The sequence below is a fragment of the Colossoma macropomum genome, unplaced genomic scaffold (genome assembly GCF_904425465.1).
Source record: "Colossoma macropomum unplaced genomic scaffold, Colossoma_macropomum, whole genome shotgun sequence".
NCBI classification, from domain to species: domain Eukaryota; kingdom Metazoa; phylum Chordata; class Actinopteri; order Characiformes; family Serrasalmidae; genus Colossoma; species Colossoma macropomum.
The window spans coordinates 123753-147618 of NW_023495663.1; the positions used below are offsets into that span (position 1 = coordinate 123753).

At 39.1% G+C, this 23866-nt stretch overlaps 2 protein-coding genes across 4 annotated transcripts in view; both read left to right on the top strand.

Moving 5' to 3' along the window:
• LOC118802719 (class I histocompatibility antigen, F10 alpha chain-like) overlaps positions 1 to 23866 on the top strand; it is a 142805-nt gene that overhangs the window by 55685 nt on the left and 63254 nt on the right. The gene's annotated exons all lie outside the window — the stretch shown is intronic.
• On the top strand, positions 8096 to 23739 carry LOC118802721 (class I histocompatibility antigen, F10 alpha chain-like). 3 transcript variants are annotated; one of them, XM_036563180.1, is made up of 11 exons: positions 8096 to 8278; positions 11923 to 12198; positions 12325 to 12612; positions 15038 to 15322; positions 17669 to 17776; positions 18299 to 18349; positions 18486 to 18518; positions 18820 to 18858; positions 18962 to 19024; positions 20745 to 20850; positions 21710 to 23739. In XM_036563180.1, exons 1-10 carry the CDS (start codon positions 8218 to 8220, stop codon positions 20828 to 20830), a joined length of 1290 nt encoding a protein of 429 aa, XP_036419073.1. In that variant the 5' UTR covers positions 8096 to 8217; the 3' UTR covers positions 20831 to 20850; positions 21710 to 23739. The 3 variants fall into 3 exon arrangements, with proteins under 3 accessions (XP_036419073.1, XP_036419074.1, XP_036419075.1); XM_036563181.1 differs by having other exon boundaries at positions 21720 to 23739; XM_036563182.1 differs by lacking the exon at positions 18820 to 18858 and having other exon boundaries at positions 8097 to 8278; positions 21710 to 23738.

The window sequence follows — 23866 nt, forward strand, 5'->3', positions numbered from 1 at the left end:
TTCCAGGTTGTTTAGCTGTTCTTCTGTCACAGCTGCCGACTGAAAAGCTGCTCAGTGGTGATGACAGTTTGGGAATTTAGTGTCGTCTGATCTTCGGCTGTCGGTCAAATGTGATCTTAAAAGTGTCCATTTTCTGTTTGTGGCAAAGTAAGAAGTAAAAGCGTTCAAATGTCTTGAGCGTCTCCTACAGCTGTCAAAGTCGTTGCTTAGCAACGGCGTCTCAGCGGAGTGATACAGTGTTTGTGAAAAAGCCGTGATGTTATGGTGAAATAACAGCACAGTTGGAACGCTTCTCAACCAATCAGCTCGCATGGCCGGAACTAACTGATGTATAATGTTAGATAAGATTCCTAAATTAAGATCAGATTTGCTTCTGTAATATAAGTTAGTGAAACATTTCGACCTGTCAGATCTAAACTTAAGACTAAAAGATAGGACGTTTCTGTAAAACAGACCCAGATTTTTTATTGCTTTCAAACTTTGGACGTTAGAACATTTTTCAGTCTTGGTTGGACAGTTCTGTTCTGTTTCTGTTCAATTCTATTGTTTTGTTCTGTTCTATTTTGTTCTGTTCTGTTCAATTCTATTGTTTTGTTCAGTTTCTATTTCTATTCTGTTTTGGATCATGGACGTCTTTAATACTGTCAGTTAAATTTACTATATTGCAATAAAATTGTTACACCAGTTGTTGTGAACTTTTTTTGTCATGTAGGCTCTTAAACTGCATTGCTGTCTGTGGAAGCTGCATTTTAAAGTGCACCTGCAGTTTAAACCAATTGCAGCTCTTTAAAAATCACACATCTGCCACTAGATGTCGCTGTGTCTCAGATTTAACAGAGGTTTATCTTAAGCCTGATGAACAGATGGTTTTACTGAGGTTTAGGGCATTTTCAGCTCACGTGTTTCAATATTCCAGACTTAGGCCCTCTTACCTTCCATCATAATGCTATGTGGACTTTATGGTACGTTCTAATTAAATGCTGTACTGCTTAATTAAACACTGAGGTGCTGTGCTCAACTAGAGGAGGTGTTAATGTATTACAGTCTTGATTACATTGACTGTCTTGATTAGTGTTTTGCTGTTTTAGTTTAGTCCTGAGATAAAAAGGCTGTTATTGTGTGCTGAGAGTATAAATGAACTGTTAGAAGACAGTTTTGATCTTTGTATTTAAAAGTTGATGCACAGAGAGTTGCCCCATCATTAGCTGAGCTACTGTTCAGAATTGAATGAGAATATATGGGAGTTTCCTCGCAGCAAGAGAGGCCTGGGTTCGATTCCCTGGTCAGGCTACGAGGGTCCTTTCTGTGTGGAGTCTGTATGTTCTCCCCGTACCTGTGTGGGTTTCCTCCCACAGTCCAAAGACATGCAATCAGACTAAACTTCCCCAGGTGTGTGTGTGTGTGTGTGTGCGCGTGTGTGTGTGTGTGTGTGTGTGTGTGTGTGTGAAAGTGTATGTCTGTGTGTCTGCAGAGAGAATAAGTACCACTCTGTAATGTCTTCTGGGGTTCTCAAACGCTAGAGGGCGCTCCTGAGTCCAAATAAGTGAGTTAATATGGAGCATTCGAGCAAAATCATAGTTTATAAATACTCAAACATTTTTAATGTAAAAAATTAATTCCTGAACACAGAACAGCATAAAACACTTTAACACTGCTGTTTTATTTTTAAGAGCTTTTAATCTCGAGTTATAGAAGTTTAAAATGGCGCCTCATGTACGTTCATGACGTCAGTGAGCGCAAACAGGCAATGAGCTGCTCCGCTCGCCAACCAATCAGCACTCAGGATCAGTAATGTTAGCGTCCTGCTGCTTGGATAAACTATGTTTAACAATTTTAAACAATTTAAGTATTAAAAAGTCATGTAAAATTGTAATATTTTCTAATAAAAATAATAACAATGTTTAATAATTAATTCCAAATTACAATTTTAGTGCACAGTTTCTGTTTATTTGCTGAGTTTAAGATATTGGAAAAAATGCTATATAAAATGTGCCATAACTTTTGCACAGGCCACAGTTTATGTTTTTTATTTTATCCCACTATGTTAAACTCAGATGTGTTTCACTTATTTACACTCAGAAAATCAACAACAACATGGAATTTGATTAATAAACAGACATGTTCATAAAGAGCTTTTAGATATTTAGGACTCCAGGAAGACGCAGATACAGTCAGCAGACACGGCACAGAGCAGGAATAACAGTTCCCCCTTATTCTTATTGATTAATAAATTATATTTGTCCTGCACCCATAGATAAATGTGTTTTTTCTGTCCTGTCATGTGACGCCTGAAAAATACCAATAAGCAAAAAAAACAGTATTTTCAGTAAAACTGAAGTACATAAAAGCAATGTAAACTGTTTAGCTACAAACCCAAGCAGAAAAATGTGGGACCGTAGGTAAAATGCAAATAAAAACAGAAAGCAATGATTTATTAATCTATTTTGACCTACATTTAAACAGGCAAGATAAGTAAAGCTTTACCATATCAACTTAAATATACGCTCATGCTGAGACTGATGCCTGCAACACGTTCCAAAACAGCTGAGACAGATGCAGTTCAAGATCAGGAATACTGTGAAATGTTAATTCATTCTCGGGTATAAAAAGAGCATCTAGAAAATGCCTAGTCTTTTATGAGCAGGATGGGTTGAGGCTCACCTCTTTGCCAAAATATGCATCTGCAAAAATCCAACAGATTAAAATAACCTTCCTCAATGAATGATTGCAAGGATTTTTGGTGTTTCACCCTCTACAGTGCATAATAACATCAAAAGAATCTCTGTGCATTAAGGGCAAAGCTGAAAACCACCGCTTGAATGCTTGTGACCGTCAACCCCTCAGACTGCACTGTGTGTCTGCACATGTTACAGCAGTAAACGTAAACGTGCGTCTTATTAAGCTCAACATATGACAGTAAAGGCCTGGACGGTTGCACAGCTGAAGACTTGTATAAAAGAAGAAGGGCAAAATAAATTCTGCTTTCAAAACTGGATCAGTTTGAATCTTCAGCCCCCAAATGTTTATTGTTGTTAAAGGAAAGGTGAGGTAACGCAGTGGTAAACCTGCTCCTGTCCCAACTTTGTTGGAACATGTTGAAGGCATCATATTTGGAATGAGCTTTTATTTACAAAAACAATGAGATTCATAAGATAAAATATAAAATATTGTGTTTTTCTACTGTTTTCGATTTAACACAGGTGAAACATAATTTACTCATCGTTACTTTCAGGGTTTTTTTTAGCATTTTACATTTTACTTTTTGGAATTGGGTTTATACATTAAAGTCTACTGACAGTCGGTCTGGAGTCTAATCGTACAGCCCCGTCCTGATCTTACTTCCCTTGGTTTCCAGTCACATTTTTTGCAGTGTTATTGGATGAATCATACGTATCAGAGCCGTCAATCAGCAACGCTGGGAGGAACCTTAAAAGGCTTCAGTAGATATGTGTGTGTCTGGCCTTTTTGTGAACTTAAATATATTCATGAATAAACACAACAATGCTAGCACACAACTAAGCTAAAATCAGTGACAAGTTTAGCAGTTAACTGTAATGGCTTGCTAACTCTGAGGGTGTTTGGGAAGTGAAATCAGGAGATGTGAGATTGGGCTCCACACACTGGGCTGACTGTTATCACACAGTAGGAACTGCCCTTTTGTGACAGCTGTGTCCTCTGCTGTTACTTAAGACAGATCACAAAAGAGGAGATAAGGGTCACTTTAGTGGACACAGCCTGTTTTGATAGTGTGTATTTATAGTTCTCAACATGACATTGTCTGACAGTGTTTAAAGCAAAGGGCTACTCCATGTGCCGGTTAAAATGACCAGCGAGAGCAGGTACAAAGTGGGTGGATCTAACAAATTAGCCAGGGTGCTAGATAGCTTGCTTTGATCAGACTTCTTCTCTTAAAATCAGACTAAAAAGAATCTCACATAGTACAATATTAGACAGGCAGAGTGTGCATATTCAGAAAGGAAGCATACTAGTCACTTAAAGATGCACTGTGTAAGTTTTGGGGATTTGGAGACCTCTCTGGTGGAAGAGAAATTGCAGTGTTACAGTAGCAAGATATATAACTGCACATAAAGTGACATATATTAGACATAAATAAAATAAGAGTAAAAAAAAAACAAATTAAGCAGAAATAGAAAATAGATATGAATTAGAGTAAGCTAGGAAAGATATATATTTATATATAAAAGAACATGAGTGAATGTGTAACTGAAAATACTTGATGAAAAAATGTTACAAAACTACAAAAAGTCTTGGAGAATTTCATGAAATATCTGTTCAATTCCTGTAATAATTTGCCATTGACGTTGCTGTGGGAATAAGAGAAAACAACCATAACATATTCTACTTGAACCTGTTTAACTACTTGGTTGCTTTATACTTGTTAGGTTGAGACCTGTGCTCCAATGCTTTTACAACTCCATTTCCAAAGAAGTTGGAACGCTGTGCAGAATGTAAATAAAAAATAGGATGCAATCATCTGCAAATCATGCAAACCATATTTATAAAGGAAAATACTGCAAAAAACTACATATCTAATGTTGAAATTGAGAATTTTTTTGTTTTATGAAAATGTTTTCTATTCTTGTTTGATATAGGATTTCAGCTGCTCATCAGTTCAGGTTCTCCTTTGTTGTATTTTTCATTGCATAATGCACCAGATGTTTTCAGTGGTGACAGATCTGGACTGCAGGCAGCTCAGTTTAGCCTCATTACCATCAATGCCATTGTAATACATGCAGAATGTGGTTTGACATTTGCTGAAATAATCAAGGCCTTCCCTGAAAAAAGACATCGTCTGGATGGCAGCATAAGTTGCCAAAACATAAATATATCATTCAGCACTAATGGGGTCTTCATAGATGTGCACGTCACCCATGCTATGTGCACTAATGCCCCCCTATACCATCATGAATACTGGCTTTTGAACTGCGCACTGATAACAAGCTGAGTGGTCTTTAGACTGGAGGACACAGCGTCCATGATTTCCACAAAGAATTTCAAATGTTGATTCGTCGGACCACAGGACACTTTTCCACTTCAGCTCAGTCCATTTTAAATGAGCTCAGGCCCAGAGAAGGTGGCAGTGTTTCTGGATCCTGTTTATATCTGGTTTCTTCTTTGCGTTTTAGAGTTTTAACTTGCATTTGTGGATGCAGTGATGAACTGTTTTCACAGACAGTGTTTTTCAGAGGTGTTTCTGAGCCCATGCAGTGATTTCCTCTACAGAATCATGTCTGTTTTTAATGCAGTGCTGCCTGAGGGCCCAAAGATCACGGCCAGCAAATACTGGTTTTTGGCCTCGTCCCTTACATACAGAGATTTCTCCAGATTCTCTGAATCTTTTAATGATATTACATACCGTAGATGATGAAAAGCAAAAGTTCTTTGCTATGTTATGTTGATAAATGTTATTCTTGAATTGTTGCACTATTTGATCATGCAGTCTTCCACAGAGTGGTGAACCCCTCCTCATCTCTACTTCTGGAAGACTCCGCCTCTCTGAGATGCTCTTTTTGTATACAGTCATGTTACTGACCCGTTGCCAATCAACCACCAGGTGTTTTTCAGCATTACACAACTTTACCAGCCTTTTTTTACCCCCATCCCAACTTTTTTGGAACTTGTTTTTGGCATCAATTTAATTTTTTTTCAAAAAACAATAACATTTCTCAGTTTCAACGTTTGATATGTAGTCTTTGTAGTATTTTCAATTAAAAATAGGGTTTAAATGATTTGCATCATTGCATTTTGTTTTTACTTACATTTTGCACAGCGTCCCAACTTTTTTGGAAATGAGGTTGTATTTTACAGTGTGTTTTCAAAATAAATTGATTGGAGATATTATGTTTTAGAGTAAAAACATTACCACTGGTGATGGTCACTGTTTTTCCTCCTTAGTTTTTTCCTCACTAGTGTTTCCTCCTTAGTGGGTTCCCCCTCTCGTGTTCCCTCCTTAGTGGGTTCCCCTTTAGTGTTCCCTCCTTAGTGGGTTCCCCTTTAGTGTTCCCTCCTTAGTGGTTCCCCTTTAGTGTTCCCTCCTGATTTGCTTTTCTTTAGTTTTTTAGATTGATTAGTAAGACTATAGGTGCCCAAGTCATTTGCGTCTTCTTAATTAAGGGGGTGCTCCTGAAAAGACGCACATTAGTGCTTAAGGTTGTTTTAAACTAACAGAATCCTGTCTAAAAAATTTGCCTTCTTATCCTACTAATTTTGTTGCTGAATAGTCATCTGTCCTTGGGCCAGATTTGTTTAGGATTTACGATTGTATGTGTTTTGGCACCAAAAGAGTTGTTAATTGTTTACACATAAAAGTATCCTACTAGTTTTTTTCTGATTTATTGATCTAGTTGTAAATAAAGTTGTCCAGTGTATCAGCCTCATACCGTATACTGTGTGCTTTATTAAAATTTTTTTTAAATAATTAACATTTTATTTGCACACACAATCAGGTGCACAGATACAGTTACCTTAGGACATACAGACTCATGGTTAACAGTGGACATGATGGAGTAAAGGAGGGAGGGAAGAAAAAAAGGGAAGAAATTGACTATTTAGGACGGTGCCTCAAGGTAAGATATTAACAATGGCCATATTTGCCAGAACTTGTACATTTTCTGATTTAAGTTGCAGGTCAGTTGCTCTAATGGAAGCACTGTTGTAACTTGGGACAACCAGAGATCAACAGATGGAACCTGAGGAGTTGACCATAAAAGTAAAGTACGTTTCTTGGCCAAAGATACTAATATAAAAAACAGGTGCTTTGTTTTATAGTCAAGTACAGAGTCCATATCAAAGTTTAATAGGAGCAAAGCAGGAGAGAAGACCAGGCCAACCTTCAATATTTTGTCAAGTTCACGGTGGATCCTCTTCCAGTAAAACTGTACCTTGTCACATGACCAAAAACAGTGCATTCATATACCTCTTTCCTGTTTACATTTGAAGCAAATATTTGACCAATCTGAGAAGATCTTATGGAGGCGAACTGGCGTAAGATAAGTCTTATTGATAAAATTAATTTCATGAAGTGATGTTGAGCATAATCTAGGCTGTAAACCTTCCCAAATCAATTTCCCATCATCGTCACCTATGTTCATGCCCAGATCTCGCTCCCACACACCCCTCAGGTCAGGTAGAGAAGATGTACAAACACCAGACAATCAGCTATATATTTTCAGGCCACAGTGCCCACCCAGAAGCTCCTCTATCCCAGTGAGCTCTATTCTCAGTTTACCTGCATCTTCTGTGGGCCTTATGGAGAAGTGTGAGTTTTGCTGTGGTAAAGTATTACTCCAGGGTAGAATCTGGGGACGTAGGGGCTACAGCCAACAGAGATTAAGGCTTACAATCTGTTAGATAAGAGGTGAACCAATCAAGAACAGAAACAACAATGCCCAGGAGGCTGGAGTGGCTCACCATGTCAAAGGCAGCACTTAAAACAAGCAGAACAAGAATACTAAGAGCATCTGCGGTCAGAAGCAGGTCAATGACAACCTTAACCAAAGCCATTTTGGGGCTATGAGTGAAAACCAGGCTGGAAGGGATTGAGATGATTGTTCATTTCTAAATAGGCTTTGAGCTGCATTGCAGTGACTCAAGGACTTTTGATGGTTATTTAAATTAGATGGGTCAAGGCCGGTTTTTTAAGGACTGGTGTAAATGTAGCTGGTTTGTAGGCTGAGGGGTCATGTCCAGAAAACAATGACTTAGTGGGGGGAACCCACTAAGGAGGAAACACTAGTGAGGGGCAGATCCCATCCGGAGGCAGGCACCCGCTACGGGGATTCCTACCCTTATGCGCACGGGCTGCAGCTTCGTGTTAATCCCATTAAGTTAGTGGTTTAGCTAAACCTGTGTTAAACTGAGACTAAACTGCTGCTAAGCTAATATCAGAGCCTTATAGTTCGGCTCGGGCTCAGCCTTAAACCACAGCACTTATATAGTTGCGCCGTTTCCCTCTTACCCACCCGTATTCAGGCACAGCCGTCCTGCGCTCGGTCTGATTGGCGGACTGCTGGAGAGCGAAGGGGCTCTTAGCCAATCATGGCGCAGGAGTTCTCCCGAATACGGGCGGAACGAAAAACAAAGTAGTCGTAACGGACCAGACTGACACCGTAGGAGAAAGGAAAGTAGGGAAAACCGACTCTTCTCAGCAGAAGATCATCCAGAGTGATTTTACTGATCTAAGTGGTAAAGGTGGTGATGGGGGCTCCGGCAGTCTGTGTGGTCTTCCTCAGTGGAGTGGTCGTCTCTGTTCTCGGAGGTGAGTTATTTACTGTTTCTGCTGCGCAGACATTCAGAATTCCTGATGAGCTACTTTAGTTGACTCCCCTTCATTATCTGGACTGGAGTTAAAGCGTCTGCTGGATAAACTGTGTTAAACCTAACTGGGTCCCTCACAGACCTGGACATATGAGAAAGAAGACATTTGGGAACAGAGAAGAGCTGCTGAGAAACAGTCCGCTGCTGAAGACCTTCATGTGTTTTACCCCTTTTTCCCACTTTGGGCTGTTTTCTTATTATTATGCATTTTTGTTTTTTTATCTTATCATCCATTAATTTACTCTTTTCACATGTATGACATGGATTTCTACACGTTATCTCCGGTAATCAGTAAGGAAACACCATTTATAAACTGGTGTGTCCGATTCAGGTTTCTTTTCAGACAGACTGGCTGATGACCAATGTTTGGCCTTCATATTCCAACAAAACCGTCCATCAGCCAGAGATCAGCTCCAAAATCACCCAAACCCACTACTGTTATGTTACATCTCTGCTTTTAGCCTTCAGATTATAAACAAAGGGCTTTCAGTTTACATTGATTTTGACTATTAAAATATCTGATATTAAATATGCAGCTCAATTTGTAATGAATAATAAAGCCTGTCTTGCTGTGTATCAGAGTTTTAGCACTGAGGCTGAATCCAAGAGGACAGAAAATCAATAAAAGAAAAAGTCCGCCTTATGGTAACTGTTTATTTTTACTCATAATAACCAACAGAATGAATCACCATTTCAGCTCACAGACACAACAGTTTCTGAAAAGATAACTACATCTGTACTTGTTTTCAAGATCTATGTAATTAAAAAATACAAAATTTTACAGGCACTAGGTACATTTTTGATCAGACATGATCCAAATTCATAAAGATATCAAATTTCTGTTAGCATTTACATGTCAAACAGTGGCGTATCTGAGTAGCCCAGGGTCTCCTGAAAATAACATATGGCCTGTGTGACTGTCTCATGTAAATACTTTAGAATTGTAATGTAATTGACCCAAAATACCAAAAATATCACCATGTTTTTTGTTGTCTAAAGGTTAAATGGGTTAAACTGGCATTTTAATTGTTGGGAATCCCGAGCTAGCTTCTTGTAGCTAGCTGGAGCCGTAGTTGTTGTGTGACGGGTGTCGTAAAGCCTTATGCAGTTCTCATGAGACGTCTCGTGCTGCTCCTCTAAAGTTACATAGTGCTATAGCAGGCGATTTGGCCCAGAGTGGCAACGACAGAGACACCTTTTCTCCCTATGATAAGTCAATGTACTGTCCAAATTATTTTGAAGCTCTTATTTTAAGGTAAAACTGTTACATAATGTTGCTTTAAGAAAGACATCACAGAAGAGGAGATAAGCATCACTTTAGTGGACACAGCCTGTTGTGGTAGTGTTTTGGTAGGATGTAATACTACTATTATCATCCTGACTCCATCAGTATGATGTTGATTTTGAGATAATTGGAGACCTTAACATCGAGCTGGACCTTCTTTTGGAGCCTCTGTGTGTGCGACGTTAATACCATGAGTAACATAGACTTAATAAAACAAACCAAAAAACTAACTACCATTTGTTGGGTATTATCATGTATGTAACGCTCATTAACTCTCACATATATTGCTAAAAATATCGCTAAAATGGCAAAGCAATATTACCCAGCAGTAAAGATGGTTCCCATCACTGTTTTTGTACTGAACAAGTGTTTTCATTTGTTGATAGATAGATAGATAGATAGATAGATAGATAGATCTTTATTGTTATTGTTAAAACAATGAAAAACCATTTAGCAGCTCTAGAATTGACAGCAATGAACAAAAGGAAATAAAGATAAATAAGGACAAAGAAATAAATATAAATACAGTGAGACAGTATATACAAACATACTAGTGCAAGATGAAATGATGTGTAGTGCAAAACGAAAGATCTCAGTCTTGGTCTAGTCACAGACTTAGTCTAAGCCTTAGGGGGGAGAGCGAGGGGAGGAGGGACTTATGCATCTGACTGCCTGTGGAAAGAAGCTGGTTTTTAATGTTAGTTTTTAGATCTGAATCTTTTTCCCGAGGGCAGGGGGTAAAATAGGTTACTTCCAAGGTGAGTAGGGTCCATTGAAATACGGCTTTCTTTTGGAGTCCAGGGTAAATGTCTCTGAGGTTGGGTAAAATAAAAACAGTTTAATTTACTTTTTCTTACTTTTCAAGAAAATAAATAATATTGTTTCTGTTTTAGAAGTTCATAATTTAATGATATATATTATTGTACAACCCAATTTCTAAAAAAGTTGTAAACAGAATGTAAACAAAAACAGAATGCAATGATGATGATATGATATAAACCCTATATTTAAATAAGATAAGATAAGATAAGATAATCCTTTATTAATCCCACAACGGGGAAATTTGCGGTGTTACAGCAGCACAGAAGACAGAGTAGCAGGAAATATACAAACAATATTTAAATAGAATAAACAATAAAAGTATAAAGATATATATGTATATGTACAAAAATTACAAGAAAAATATACAAAGTATTAAATTTAAATTTAGAAATGTAGAAATGTATGTATTGTAGTGAGTATTGCACAGTGAATAAAATAGCAAATAAATAAACAGTAATAAATGGAGAAATATTGCACTTGACGTAATTGCACATAATGGTGGTAAACATATTGACAGTGATCCGCAGTGAAATGACAACATATCAAATGTTAAAACTTTTATTAAAAATCTTATTAAAAATGTTTAACTCTTGTTAAAAATCTTTTGATGCCAACAACACATTCCAAAAAAGTTGTGACGGGGGCCTGTTTACCACTGGGTTTCATCACCTCTTCTTTTAACAACACTCTGTAAGTGTTTGGGAACTGAGGAGACACTGCTGTAGTTTAGGAAGTGAAATGTTTTCCTACTCGTTTGATACAGGATTTCAGCCAATCAACAGTTCAGGGTCTCCTTTGTCATATTTTTCATTTCATAATGTGCCAGATGTTTTCAGTGGTGACAGACTTGGACGGCAGGCAGTTCAGTTTAGCACCCGGACTCTTTTAATATGGAGCAATGCTGTTGTAATCCATGCAGAATGTAGTTTGCCACTGTCTTGCTGAAATAATCAAACTTTTTCGCTTCCCCTCGGTCCATTTAAATGAGCACAAGCCCAGAGAAGGTGGCAGCATTTCTGGATCCTGTTTATATCTGATTTCGTCTTTGCGATTTTGATTTTCACATCATTGCATTCTGTTTTTGTTTACATTTTGCACAGTGTCCCAACGTTTTTGGAAATGGGGTTGTATAAGCCTGGCTAACAGTTCTGTGTTACAGCCACAAAGTGGTAGATTAAAACAACATATGAGTGAATTGTGTGACAAAAAAGTTACAAAACATTATGGAGAATCTCAAGAAATATCTGTTTAATTGCTGTGCGTATTTGCAGGAGACATTGCTGTGGGAATAAGAGAAAGTAACCAAAACATGTCCTACTTGAACCTGTTTAACTACTCGGTTGCTTTTTACTTGTTAGGTTGAGATCCATGCTCCACTACAGGTGTGTCTCAAGTGTGTTTCAACATAAAATGATTAGAGATATTATGTTTCATTTATCAGTTAGTTTTCTTACACTTTTTTTCCACGTCCCGTCCAGATCCACACTCTCTGTACTACATTTACTCCGCCCTCTCCAAAGATGTCGCTCTACCAGGGATCTATGAGTTCACAGCACTGGGTCTGCTCGATGACCGGGAGATCGACTACTACAACAGTAAGGACCAGGTTAAGGTTCCTAAGCAGGACTGGATGAGGGAGAAGATGCAGGCAGATTACTGGGACAAAGGCACCCAGTCTCGCAAGAGCAAAGAGCAGTGGTTCAAGGTCAACGTGGACATCCTGATGCAGCGAATGAGACACACAAATGATACCAGTTAGTTTTTTTTCACTCATTCTTCTTAAAATAAAAGAATACATTTCCATCCACTGTATGATTCCTCTGGTTTTGAGCAGCTAATGTCTTTATCTTCACTGTCTTGTTACATTAACTCAATTCCAGACCTTCACGTTCTTCAGTGGAGACATGGCTGTGAGATCGATGAAGCAGATGGAAGTGTCAGATTTCTGAGAGGCATTGATGAGTACAGCTACGATGGGTCAGAGTTCCTCTCCTTTGATGATGACAACATGCGGTGGATCGCTCCAGTTCCAGAAGCTCTGCCAACCAAAAGGAAATGGGATGATGTGCCCATCCTGAACCAGTACACCAAGGGTTACCTGGAGAAAGAATGTGTGGACTGGCTCACCAAATTCATGGAGTACGGAAAAGAATCACTGAGAAAACACTGTGAGTCCCAAAGTCCTTGTATATTTTTCTAGTGGCTTATTTCCTGAAAGCATCATGATCATCATCATCATCATTCTTTATTTAAGCTCGGGTTTACATCAAGGGGGGGCCCTCATTTACCGACAGTAATAAGAGACAGCTTCAGTTTGTTTGTTAGATTATTGACGTGAGTTTTAAATAAAGTTTCTCATCAAGCCAGATGCCAAGGTACTCATTAGGGGTGTGAATCTCTAGGCACCTCATGATTCGATTACGATTCAGAGGGCTGCAATTATAAAAAGATTATCGATGCATCTCGTTCTCTATACAGGATTTCTTTTTTCTCCCTGTGTGAGGACTTGGTACTTAACATAGTATTACCAAAGGATTTGTAATGATCCATAATGAATTTACTTCCAGTATCTTTTATTACCAAATCAAATGGAAGTCTGCAATGAGAGAATGTCAAACGTTAAAAAGTTGTGAAGCTGAGGTCAGCTTCAGTTTCTAATTTTCCCGTTCCACCTTAAATGGTGCTGCATTTACATTCAAGCACCTCAGGCAGAATTTAAGGTGGAATGGGAAAATTAGAACAAGACGCTGGTGAAGGAGAAGCGACTTCAGCCTTGTAAAACAGTCGAACGTTGAGAGACATTTTACAATAAACTGTTCTCCTTTTGAGGAAAAGTTTTCTGGTGGAGACAGGAGGAAAGCGGCTATAGCTAAATCTTAAAGCAGAGTAAAGTAAGTCTGCATTTTCGTTTACATTGTTTAGTCTATACTAGGACATCATCACACACTGAGACATACTGGACATTAAATATTGTGGCTCCCAAGCTGGTTTGATTTTTGTTGAAAGGACAAAATGTCTCTTCTTATCATTTGTGTTGTGACTCCTGATCTAACCTGGCTTTAATGCAGAGGGAGCCGGTCGGATTTCTCGCTCATCCAGTTGTGTTTTTGTTATGTGCCCCACAGACTGTCCAGGAATTTGTGAATCGATTCAGTATCGTCCATGTTAGCATCGCGATGCATCTAAGAATCTGTTTTTCTCCACCCGCAGTACTTAAACTCATTTTCTCCTTCAATAGCGGATCCATGTAAAGTTACACCATTTAAAATGTTATTTTCAATATGAGCAGGTCTGGAATGAATTAAGTGAATGAATTAACTAAATGAATTAAGCCGAGACCACTGCTGTTTTTAAACATGTCGGGGTCCTGAGGTTCAGATTCTGAGACCTGTGGAGCTGAATGTGATCTAAGAGGTGATGGTGGAGGCTTTATATAGATGAGATTATCTATGTGAACTGTAGGGGTCTTTCTGAACCATCTACTATTCTTTCTTTGAGTGCTAATCACAGGAGTGCTAGAACAGTCATCACTGGAGTCCAGTATTCAGTTTGTATTAAAAACCCAATTCCATCTTTCCAGTAAAAGGATGGACGATTCCAGAAGAGATTAAAATCGTCTATAAAAGCCATGATGGTGGACAGACGGGTGGAGGTTTAAAATGCAGCTAAACCATCCTGCACCCTTTCCTAAAGGTGGGATTGGGCCAGAGATAAAAACAGTTTTTTAAAAAGTGAACAAACGTGTAAAATCACACTCTCCTATGTGATCACAGCCAACATGAGTAACTACTTTCTGAATAAATGATACTTATCAAGGAGGCTGGGGAGCTGCTGTGTGATGTCAGAGACCTTGGCACCTGAGCGGGAGTGGGTGACTGCTGAACGGTGTTTGATATTTCTCATGATTGAGTCCCCTACAGCCAAGGTGGATGGAGGGCGAGTTGCTCTGTCAGAGTGGTCCCGTGAGTGGAGGGGCGAGTCGGCCGCGTAGTGAATCCCAGACCACCACAGACCACGGCTCTGTTTTACACGGGGTGGAGCAGCTCATTCCCTTTGGTCTCTCCCCCCAGCCGAGGCCAGGGATCTTCAACATGGGCTGGAGCAGCCAAGACCCTGGCGTCAATAACAGAGGGAGTAGCGTTAGCCTGGCCTGACGCCCACATGAGCACTGAGATCCTGCCTTCCGGTTCAGTAATCCTTTAGGTCAGACGAGCACAGCCGGCACAACCGAGCGAGGAGTTCAATGGAGGCTCAGTAGTAAAAGGTTCCAGGTGAAAAGCAGAGATTCAAGAACAGTTCGGCTACACTGAAAACAAAACTCCCGTTCTCTGACGTGCTGGCCGTCACTCACTCTGACGAGTCAGCTGTCCTCAGACTTTTTGTGAGAGGCCGCTTTAAATTGGCTACAGTGTCGTAGAAAACACGTTTACAGGTTGTTTGCAGCTGTCTGGTAGTTAACCCTGCAGAAGATGGTAACGGGCTACTGAAGGACATTTTTGAAACTTTGTGAAAAGTGAAAACAGTGTGTGTGCATTTCATTGACTTTTCCTCTTTCAAAACAACTAAAATAATAATTTATTGCTGTCGTTTCAGCCAAACCAGATGTTCATGCATATGCAAAGAAATCTACAACTAACTCAGGCAAGCTGACCCTGACCTGCCTGGCCACGGGCTTCTACCCCAAAGACGTGAAGATGAGTGTGAGGAAGTTCCGCACTTCACTGCCTGAACATCTACTAACATCTTCAGGAGTCAGACCCAATGATGATGGAACCTACCAGCTGAGGAAGAGTGTGGAGATCCAGGAGGACGAAAAAGCAGAATATGACTGTTATGTGACTCACAGCTCCCTCGACAAACCGATAATTAAACAATGGGGTAATTATATCTGTGTACCAAATGTATTTCTGGCCTTTTATAGTTTAGAATTAGTTTCTCAGTGTAAATCTAAACCCAGTTTAACAGAATGGCAGATGTGCAGAGACTAGACCCAAAACTACATGATGAGGGCAGCTTTAAAGTATTTCCCCACTTCAATCAATATTAATATTGCTGTAGTGTTTTTCTGTCCCAAATAGAGCCAGGAGAGCAGGGTTTGCAGGAACGATGTCTTTATTGGAGGAGCGTTCTGTTAATCTGTTAATCAAAGCTCAGCTTTGCTCTAACAGTTCGCTCTAGGTTAAGCTCACGTCTTACTCTCTCAGCCCTCAGTGCTAGACTGTCTCAGTACTTACTAATCTACATAGACCACAGCCAGTGGGCTAGCTCCGCCTTCAAAATAAGAGTCCTCATAGAAAAACCCAGCAAATAAATGCTGCAGAACAATTACTCCAAAAGTACCATGAACACATTCTTGAACAAACTGCTACATATTGCTGGTGTTGGAACAAAACCTTGTTTCTCCATTTTTGTCATTGTTTTTTGAGTTTTTGATATAATTTGAAAAAGGCTGTTTCCGTTTACATTTTATGTAAATTTAACGATGAATTCACCAAAAGAAACGGCCCAAAATGACTCAGGAAAAAAGTCTAGTAACATTGATTCATAGTAAAAGTACAGTAGGTTTTTTCCTTCTTCTGTAAAGTTACTATTTTGGAGATAAAATTGTTGTCAAGAAATCAACATTTTGCCGGCAGAAGTCAAGGTTTTGTTCCGACAGCAGTTAAAAACACACGTACGTATGAATGTGTAGATATTTTTTAGAAGTAGCTGCTACTTGCAGTTGTAGTCATTATTTTCAGTAATTTCAGTTCAGCCACATCTACAAAAACAGATTCGCTTAAAGGGAATTTCAGGGATTTTCACACTTTCTGCATAATTCTGTGTGTGAAATGTAAACAGAGTGATGCAGGGTGGTTTGGTGTGAAATGGTCATATATCTTTACAGTGGTGGTGATAGGAACCAGGGGTCGCCATGACTACAACACAAATATAGACATTTTATTTACTATCCAGTGAACCTACACGAGTCTTCTGAGTTTATATGGAATGATGATGGTGGAAAATCTGAAATAATAAGTTTTCTTTGGGAACTATTTTGCCTCACAGCACCCTGCATGTACCTCTCTGACCTTAACAGATTAAGTATGTTTTGGGCCAAAATCTTCTCTAAACAATCATAAATCAATATCTCAGTCATCAGGCAGTGTCTGGTTCCTGTCACCACCACAGTGAACAATTCTGACTAAGTAAGCTTATCTAGAACGGAGTGTTTCACACTAAACCACTCTGAATGAACCTGTTTACACCTGAAACAATTTTGATAGGAATTTTGAAAAATCTCTGGAATCTACCTTTAAGCTTATTGTTATTCTTATTATTTTTATTATTATTCAAGCGTCCAAAATGGTTTTATTGGGGAAAAAATACACATAAATACATGATACGATATGTGATGCATACAAAAACCATCAGAAATCTTAATGATACTGTGATATTTTTTCACGTTGTTCCATATTTTTTCTTTTTTCCTGTAGTTTTAGCTGTTGTCTGTCTATTCTAGTTACTTTCCCCTCACGTTAAGTTGTAGAGTGCACAATAAAAGGCAAGCACAAATAGCCACTTGTATACCAAACAACAGAATGTATATGTTGTCCTGACATAATCTTTTACAGATGAACCAATAGATACAGGGCAAATACTCAGTGTAAAGTCCTGCTTGGGAAATTGTTGGTCAGACTGGGTTATGAGCAGCAGGCTCTTCAAAAAAATCATCATTCCTGTAAACACTGGTCTCCTGAACTCTCACATATGTCACAGATAAAGATTTACCACATCCTGATAACCACAGGGAAAAAAACACTTCTGCTGTCAGTCTTTGTCTTCTCAAGTCATGAGCTGCCTGCTAGCCACCTATCTTTGAACTCTGACCTGCCCCCTTGTGGATATAGCTTCATTTTCTAGAGAAAAGGTGCTGCTCACAGAGCTGCTGTGTGTGCATCTGCAGGAGCCACCAAAGCTGAGCACTTTTCATACAGGTACAGAGCTGGGTTCTGTCACTGGGACCTGATGGAGGGCTGAAACTGAAGGGGTCATCTGTTAAATCTCATACAGGCTCCTGAGTTCTGATGTTGCGTAAGCAGTTCAGTACTGATGCAGAAGACAACCTGCAGTAGTACACTAGACTGGGATTGGCTGTGACTAACATTTGTATTGTGAGCAAAATCTGTCACCCCTGCAGATGAACGATAGAAGATTTACAGCATTTTTTCACTGTCATGTTAGTACCAAGTTCAGGTTCAGGAATGGTTGGAGCAGTGATTGGCGGAGTGGTGGTGCTTCTGCTGATTCTCGGTGGGATCATCTTCGCCCTTATAAAGAAGGGGATAATTGGTGAGTATAGACTATCTTAGTACAGGTTCTGTTCAAAGAATGAAGTCTATTTATTGAAAATGTACTACCAAAAGGAAAAAAAGCCTCCTCAGGCTTCCACCTCAGCACCTTCAACCTTAAAATGAGATGCACAATGACAGGAAGAAGCTCATCACCAGGGAGATGTGTGATTAGGATCTTGTCATCATAAAACCAACAGTTCAGAAAAGTTCTTAACTAATGTTCAGAACACAGTGGTGAATTTACTTAAATACTTCTTGGTCAGTGTGAAATGAGCTAATGGTCCCCTCCTTTTTAGCTGAAGTTAGTATTAAATGTTAAGGTCTGAAATGGCCTTGTTTATTTGATGGTTTTTTGTAGTGAGGTCAGTCTTTTTCCAAGTTTATCATAGCTTAGCATCAAATATTGTTTTTCCATTATTTTGACTAACCAAAAATATAAACAATAATAAAAATGCAATTCTGAAAACCAAACAGCAGTTTACGTTTATTTTACATGTACATAATATTTTTTATTTACCAGTCATTCCAGGTGCTGTAAATGCTGCGCCTGCCCTGCAAGCCCCGCCAAATGGTCAGTGTCATTGTGATTTTGTTGCGCTGTACAGATCACAGTCAGTCATTTTCATTTTCATTATATTGAGAAACATGTTTGATAAAACCACAAAGAAAACTTGACAATTTTGGACACGTAACTTCTTCTTCTTCAGGTGTGATTGTTCCTGAAGAACCCTTGACAGCTGGTAAGTTCCATTTGAGTTTCATTCTTCCTCAGCAAACTCTATAGTAGAATCACTCTACTAGTACAGCACTGCTGTGACAGCAGCTACGGCTTTACTGTTATATAAGGCAGTAATGTAGCCTGTTTTAAAGCTCTTTTTTCTGTATTATTTTCTTGATTTAACTATGTTTCAATAAATTGAGACAAATAGCTTCTCAAAGGCAAAGCAATGATAGATACATTGCTGGGTTTAAGACATACTAATCACACAATGTAGCTCTTTTTACCTATTTTCATTCATATTTTACTGAACTCTCCTCCAGACCGTAAAGCTGGTGGTTCTGACTCCGGTTCTGACTCTGGTAATGATGTTCCACTTTAAAAACATTTGAGAAAAGCAATATTTGGAAATAAATTTCTCCACTGTAACTCAGTTGTGATGTGGCCTTATTGTTTCTTTCTCAGGACAGGGAACTGGCTCAACCAATAGCAGCAATGAAAACATTGTGGATGGATCATCTGACTCTGGTAATTTTTCTCCTCATAAATGTCTAAAAACTCAAGACATGCTTTTCTCATTATGGGCAGGTACAAAGAAATAACCATGTGCAGTCTGAGGGCTTTTCAGTGTACAGGGAGTTTTTAGTGTATGTATGTACAGTACTTGTATGTCCTGCAAGTACTGACTGAGAGAGAGACCAGTCCAGCTCTACAGACTGAGCAGCTGAGCAGAGTGACAGCCTGCTGTGTTCAGTGTGAGAGCAGCTTCGGTTTTCATAGCCCTTTTCTCCAGTAACCAGTTCCAGTAGGGCAGATAATGCAGAAACACCAAAGAGAAGCCTGCAGCATGTTTTCCCATGTTGGTCAGTCACAAGGAAATCTAGTCTAATTTCAGGTTTCATGTTCAGGTTTTTATTGTATAGGAAAATTTCTGTGAATATTGACTGAAAGAGAGACCAGCCAACTCTACAGACTGAGCAGCTGATGCCGCGTTTATCTTGAAAGCTGCTTTGGTTTTCGTTTTTCTCCAGTAACCAGTTTTAGTATGGGACATAATGCAGTAGCAGCTCAGAGAGGCTTAAACCAGAGAAAATAAACACGCTAGTGCTTCTGATCAGAAATTCAGCAGTTGCTTCTTGTCTTGCTTCTTCTGTGGAGCTGAGCGTCTCGACAGCAGGGTATTCTGAGAATCTGACAACGACCCCATAAACTCATTTAAATCTGCTGCCAGAGGAGTTCGACTGCATAATCGCCCACACTGGCCAGAGAGAAATGAATCAGCCTCTGAACTGTGTTTTGTATATATTTCCCCCAGTCAGAGTCCAGTTCAGAAATAGCTATGATTTGTGGGCTAAAATAAAAATGGCTAAAGCTTACTATGTTATGATGGCCTGCAGACCACAGTTACTATTCACCAACCGTTCTTAAGCACAAGTGTCTTCTTAAAACCAACTTAAGTAGTTTTCATGGAGATTCTGACATTCACCAGTGTTTTCTTAGGTAAGAACAGAATCTACACTCACTCTAGAGCACAAAGCTGTGAACAGTTCTGCGCTTTAAGAACACGTCATGAATCTGACGCAGACTTTTTCCTAGAACCTTTCTCAAGAACACTTTCAGGAAGATGTTGGTAAATGAGGCCCATTGTTATCAGGCTGTTAGTCTGGGTTATATTAAAGTGTTCTTTATTGATGCAAAGTGCTTCATAGCCATGGCTTGACCTCACAGTTTACAAGGCTGAAGATTAAGAGCTCTTGGTGCTTCATAAGAGTGGTGCTTCACATAAATGACACTGTGTTTTACAATTCTGACATAACCACATCATAATCGCTTAAGCCCAATTAATGTGTGGACGGCTCCAGCTTCATCTCTTTAGAAAGCTCTCCCACAATAACAAAGTGCTGTTCTTCACTACTATAGAGTGTTTCAGAGGACAGACGACATATTAGGACAGATATATAGGAAAATGCAGATTATAAGACTAAACTGGTTTATTTTTGTGCTGCTGAAAGGAGCAGACAGCAGTTTTGCTGACATTTAAATTGTCCAACTGAAAAGCGGTCATCCATCCCGCACACCGAGAACATATCAGTGACGTCTGGTGCTGCTGACAGTCGGCTCAAGACTGTTGTTTATCACTGGAAACTGTAGTGGCTTTTGAAAAACTCTGGAAAATCAGAGGGAGTGAACTGCTCCCTTGTTTTGTTTTCCTTTTAACAAGTCTGACAGTAACCTCGTTGCTTTTCAGGTGGGGCCAGCAATGGTGGGTCAGGAATACCCAATGGTCAGTCTGATCAAACAGAGGAGCAGACACTGCTGACTGCTTCACCTTAAACTCAGCAGGACAAATTATCGTAAGTAGTTCATACGTTACAATGCGTGCATTACAAATACAGATATACAGTGGAAAAACAAAACCATAAAAGACTTTCTGAAAGGGACGAGGAGGATTAGACAGAAATGTCCACAGTTAGTACTTACTGGAACAAATAGCCTTTTTATAACTGACACAAACTGAAACATTTTCTCTGAAATAAATAAAAATATAGTCTTGAATTCCTCAAAATCACCACACTGTGTCTTAATAACGGCTTCAACTCACCTGATAAATATCTTCAGATGTTTAACTGACCTGCTCTTCAGACTGAAATCCACATTGACTGTTAATCTATTATAGAGAAGCCTGTATAGTTAGAAGTGTCGTTTTTAGTGAAAAAATAAGCTCAAACTTTTGACTAGTCTTGTATCACGTTCTTTTTGTGATTATACATATTGGCTGAATAATTATAACATCTGGCACTGAAATAGCTTATGATTCATTGAAGAATATGGATATTTCAAAGTAATCTTCAGAGGTCTAGACCTGCTGCTCACAGTCAGGATCCTGTGGATTTACTTACAGCAGATTACAGATGGATTACAGTTACAGCTGCTTCAGATTATTTAACTGGTTACCCCCAAAAATATTATTGATTATATCTGATAACTGTGTATTTATCCTTAATGTGTCTTTCTGTAAAACACCAGTTCTGTTCTTATTAGTGGCCAGTGAGTGGAAGTACAAGGTAGGTGTTTCGAATAAAGTGGCCAGTTAGTGGAAGTACAAGGTAGGTGTTTCTAATAAAGTGGCCAGTTAACGGAAGTACAAGGTAGCTGTTTCTAATAAAGTGACTGGTGATGGTACATAACAACAGTTTAATATCTTTTTCACAGGAAACTCCAGAACAGAGGAAGTGAATTACACTGGAACTCCAGATCATTCAGGATTCCACACCAGACTTTCTTACAGCACAGACTCTTTTCCTTTCTTTTATTAAGTCAGTACTTTTACATCACTGTTACGTTAAAGCTGCACTATGTAAGATTTGGGTATTTGGAGACCTCTCTGATGGAAACGTGTAACTGCACACAACATGCAATTTTGTAACATGGGTCTGCGCGGGACTGTTTTTTCAGTTTCGCTCCCACAAGGTTTCATCCTGCTCCCCTAGAAAATCGTAATCGTTTGTACCGTTCAAGCCCACAACTGAAATGTGTTTTCCTGCTTCCGCCCAAACAGTTCCATCAAGGCAAAGTGACATTCAATATCTGACACAGTTTATTCAGAAATACATTCCTCTCTGGTGAAATAACACGGCAGTCATGGTCATCAGGCTCACTGTGAGTAACTTCACCAAACGCCGTTTATTCACCATTTAAACACAAAGCAGGAATTAAACCACAGAGCGGCTATTTTTGGTGTTTTGCGGGGCAGCTGTGGCCTTCATATCATTTAGGGGTGGTTCTGCTTTATTCAGGCTGTTCATTAGTTTGTGGCGCTTCTCTTCATGCGTGCTTCATCCCGCTCCCGCCTGCAGTGGGCTGGTTTCCCTCCCGCTTCCACTCACAACACTGAACATTAGACCCAGAAGGCATTGTGGCGGGTCCAGCGGGAATCCGCAGGATTGCAGACCCCTACTTCAAACCCCTTCCCTGAGGAGATGAGTCTGATGACTGAGAGTAAGACGCGTCTTCTGAGGATGTGAATCAATAATTTACTGTTCTCATCATATCTTCATCAGTATAATGTTGATTTTGAGATCATTTGAGGCGTAAACATCGAGGCGGACCTTCTTTTTGAGTCTATGTGGCGTTAAATGAAGTTAAAATGTAAAGATGTACAATGTGGTGTGAAAAACTCTCGACAGGGCGACTCAGAGTGGCGCACACTCGCCGTATTTTAGCCTAATTTTGTTCTCCTCACTTAGTAATGATACTTATTTCAGTTTCAACAAAAACAACCTACATAGTGCAGCTTTAACAGAAATCCTCCATAATAGAAACTACATTCCAGTACTCTTAATGATAAACAGCAAAAAACTAAGCAAAAACTCAACAAAGATGGAAACATTTTGATTTATGAATAGAAAAGGATTAATACATCGTTATAATGAAAGATTATTCATTTTAATAAGTTTATAATAATGCATTTATTAAGGCAGATGGTTATGTCTATTTTCTACTGCTAAGTTTTTAGCATAAGTTCACCAAGCCAAAGATTTATACACAGAACATTATTGCTTCCATTCAAGCTTTTTATGAATCCCTTATCAGCACTGAGCAAAACATGTCAATTTTAAAAGCTCATATTCATAGGCGGTTATGCAGACTTCCTTTCTGATATATTTGTGCTTTTAATTGATTTATTTAGCATCTGTTTTAATCATGAGCTGATTGTATTCAGAGTACTGCTTTAGTGTTAAACTACTTGTTATGCAATGTCACACGTGCACCAGCTTCATTAAAAAATGCACTTAAGCATAAGACAGTTTAAACTTAAGACTGTAAAGGGCTTGTAAATGTAACTGTACTCAGGAATGTTAAATGGTCTGTGTTCAGTATGGACTCTTTACAGAGACACTGTGTCTGTATAGTAACAGTCTTGTGTTTAACACCACTGTACAGTGCAGGAAGCTGTTAGCTAGAACTGTTAAATCAGCAGATTAAAATGGTAAACAGTGAATACAGTCTGCAGAGGAAGACTGTCTCTATACTGAGTGAGTTTAGTATTTGAGTCTCTCTCATCTGGACCTTTTAGAGCAACAGCAGAAAAAAAAGTCTGTTAAAGATCCAAACTGAACAAAACCAGACAGAACTTACTGGGGACCTTTTATACAGTTTACTGTGTGTTTATATGGATTGTATATGTATGTATTTTTATGATTACAGAAACTTCTTAACTCTGAAATCTGATCTGTTTAGTCACCATGAAGTTTGTTCTCCAGCTCCTCACACTGAATTCCCAAACTGTCATCACCACTGAGCAGCTTGTTTAGTTTTTCATTGCGTCAGTTTTATGGCTCAGTCTGATTTGGTCAGACTCTGAAGATC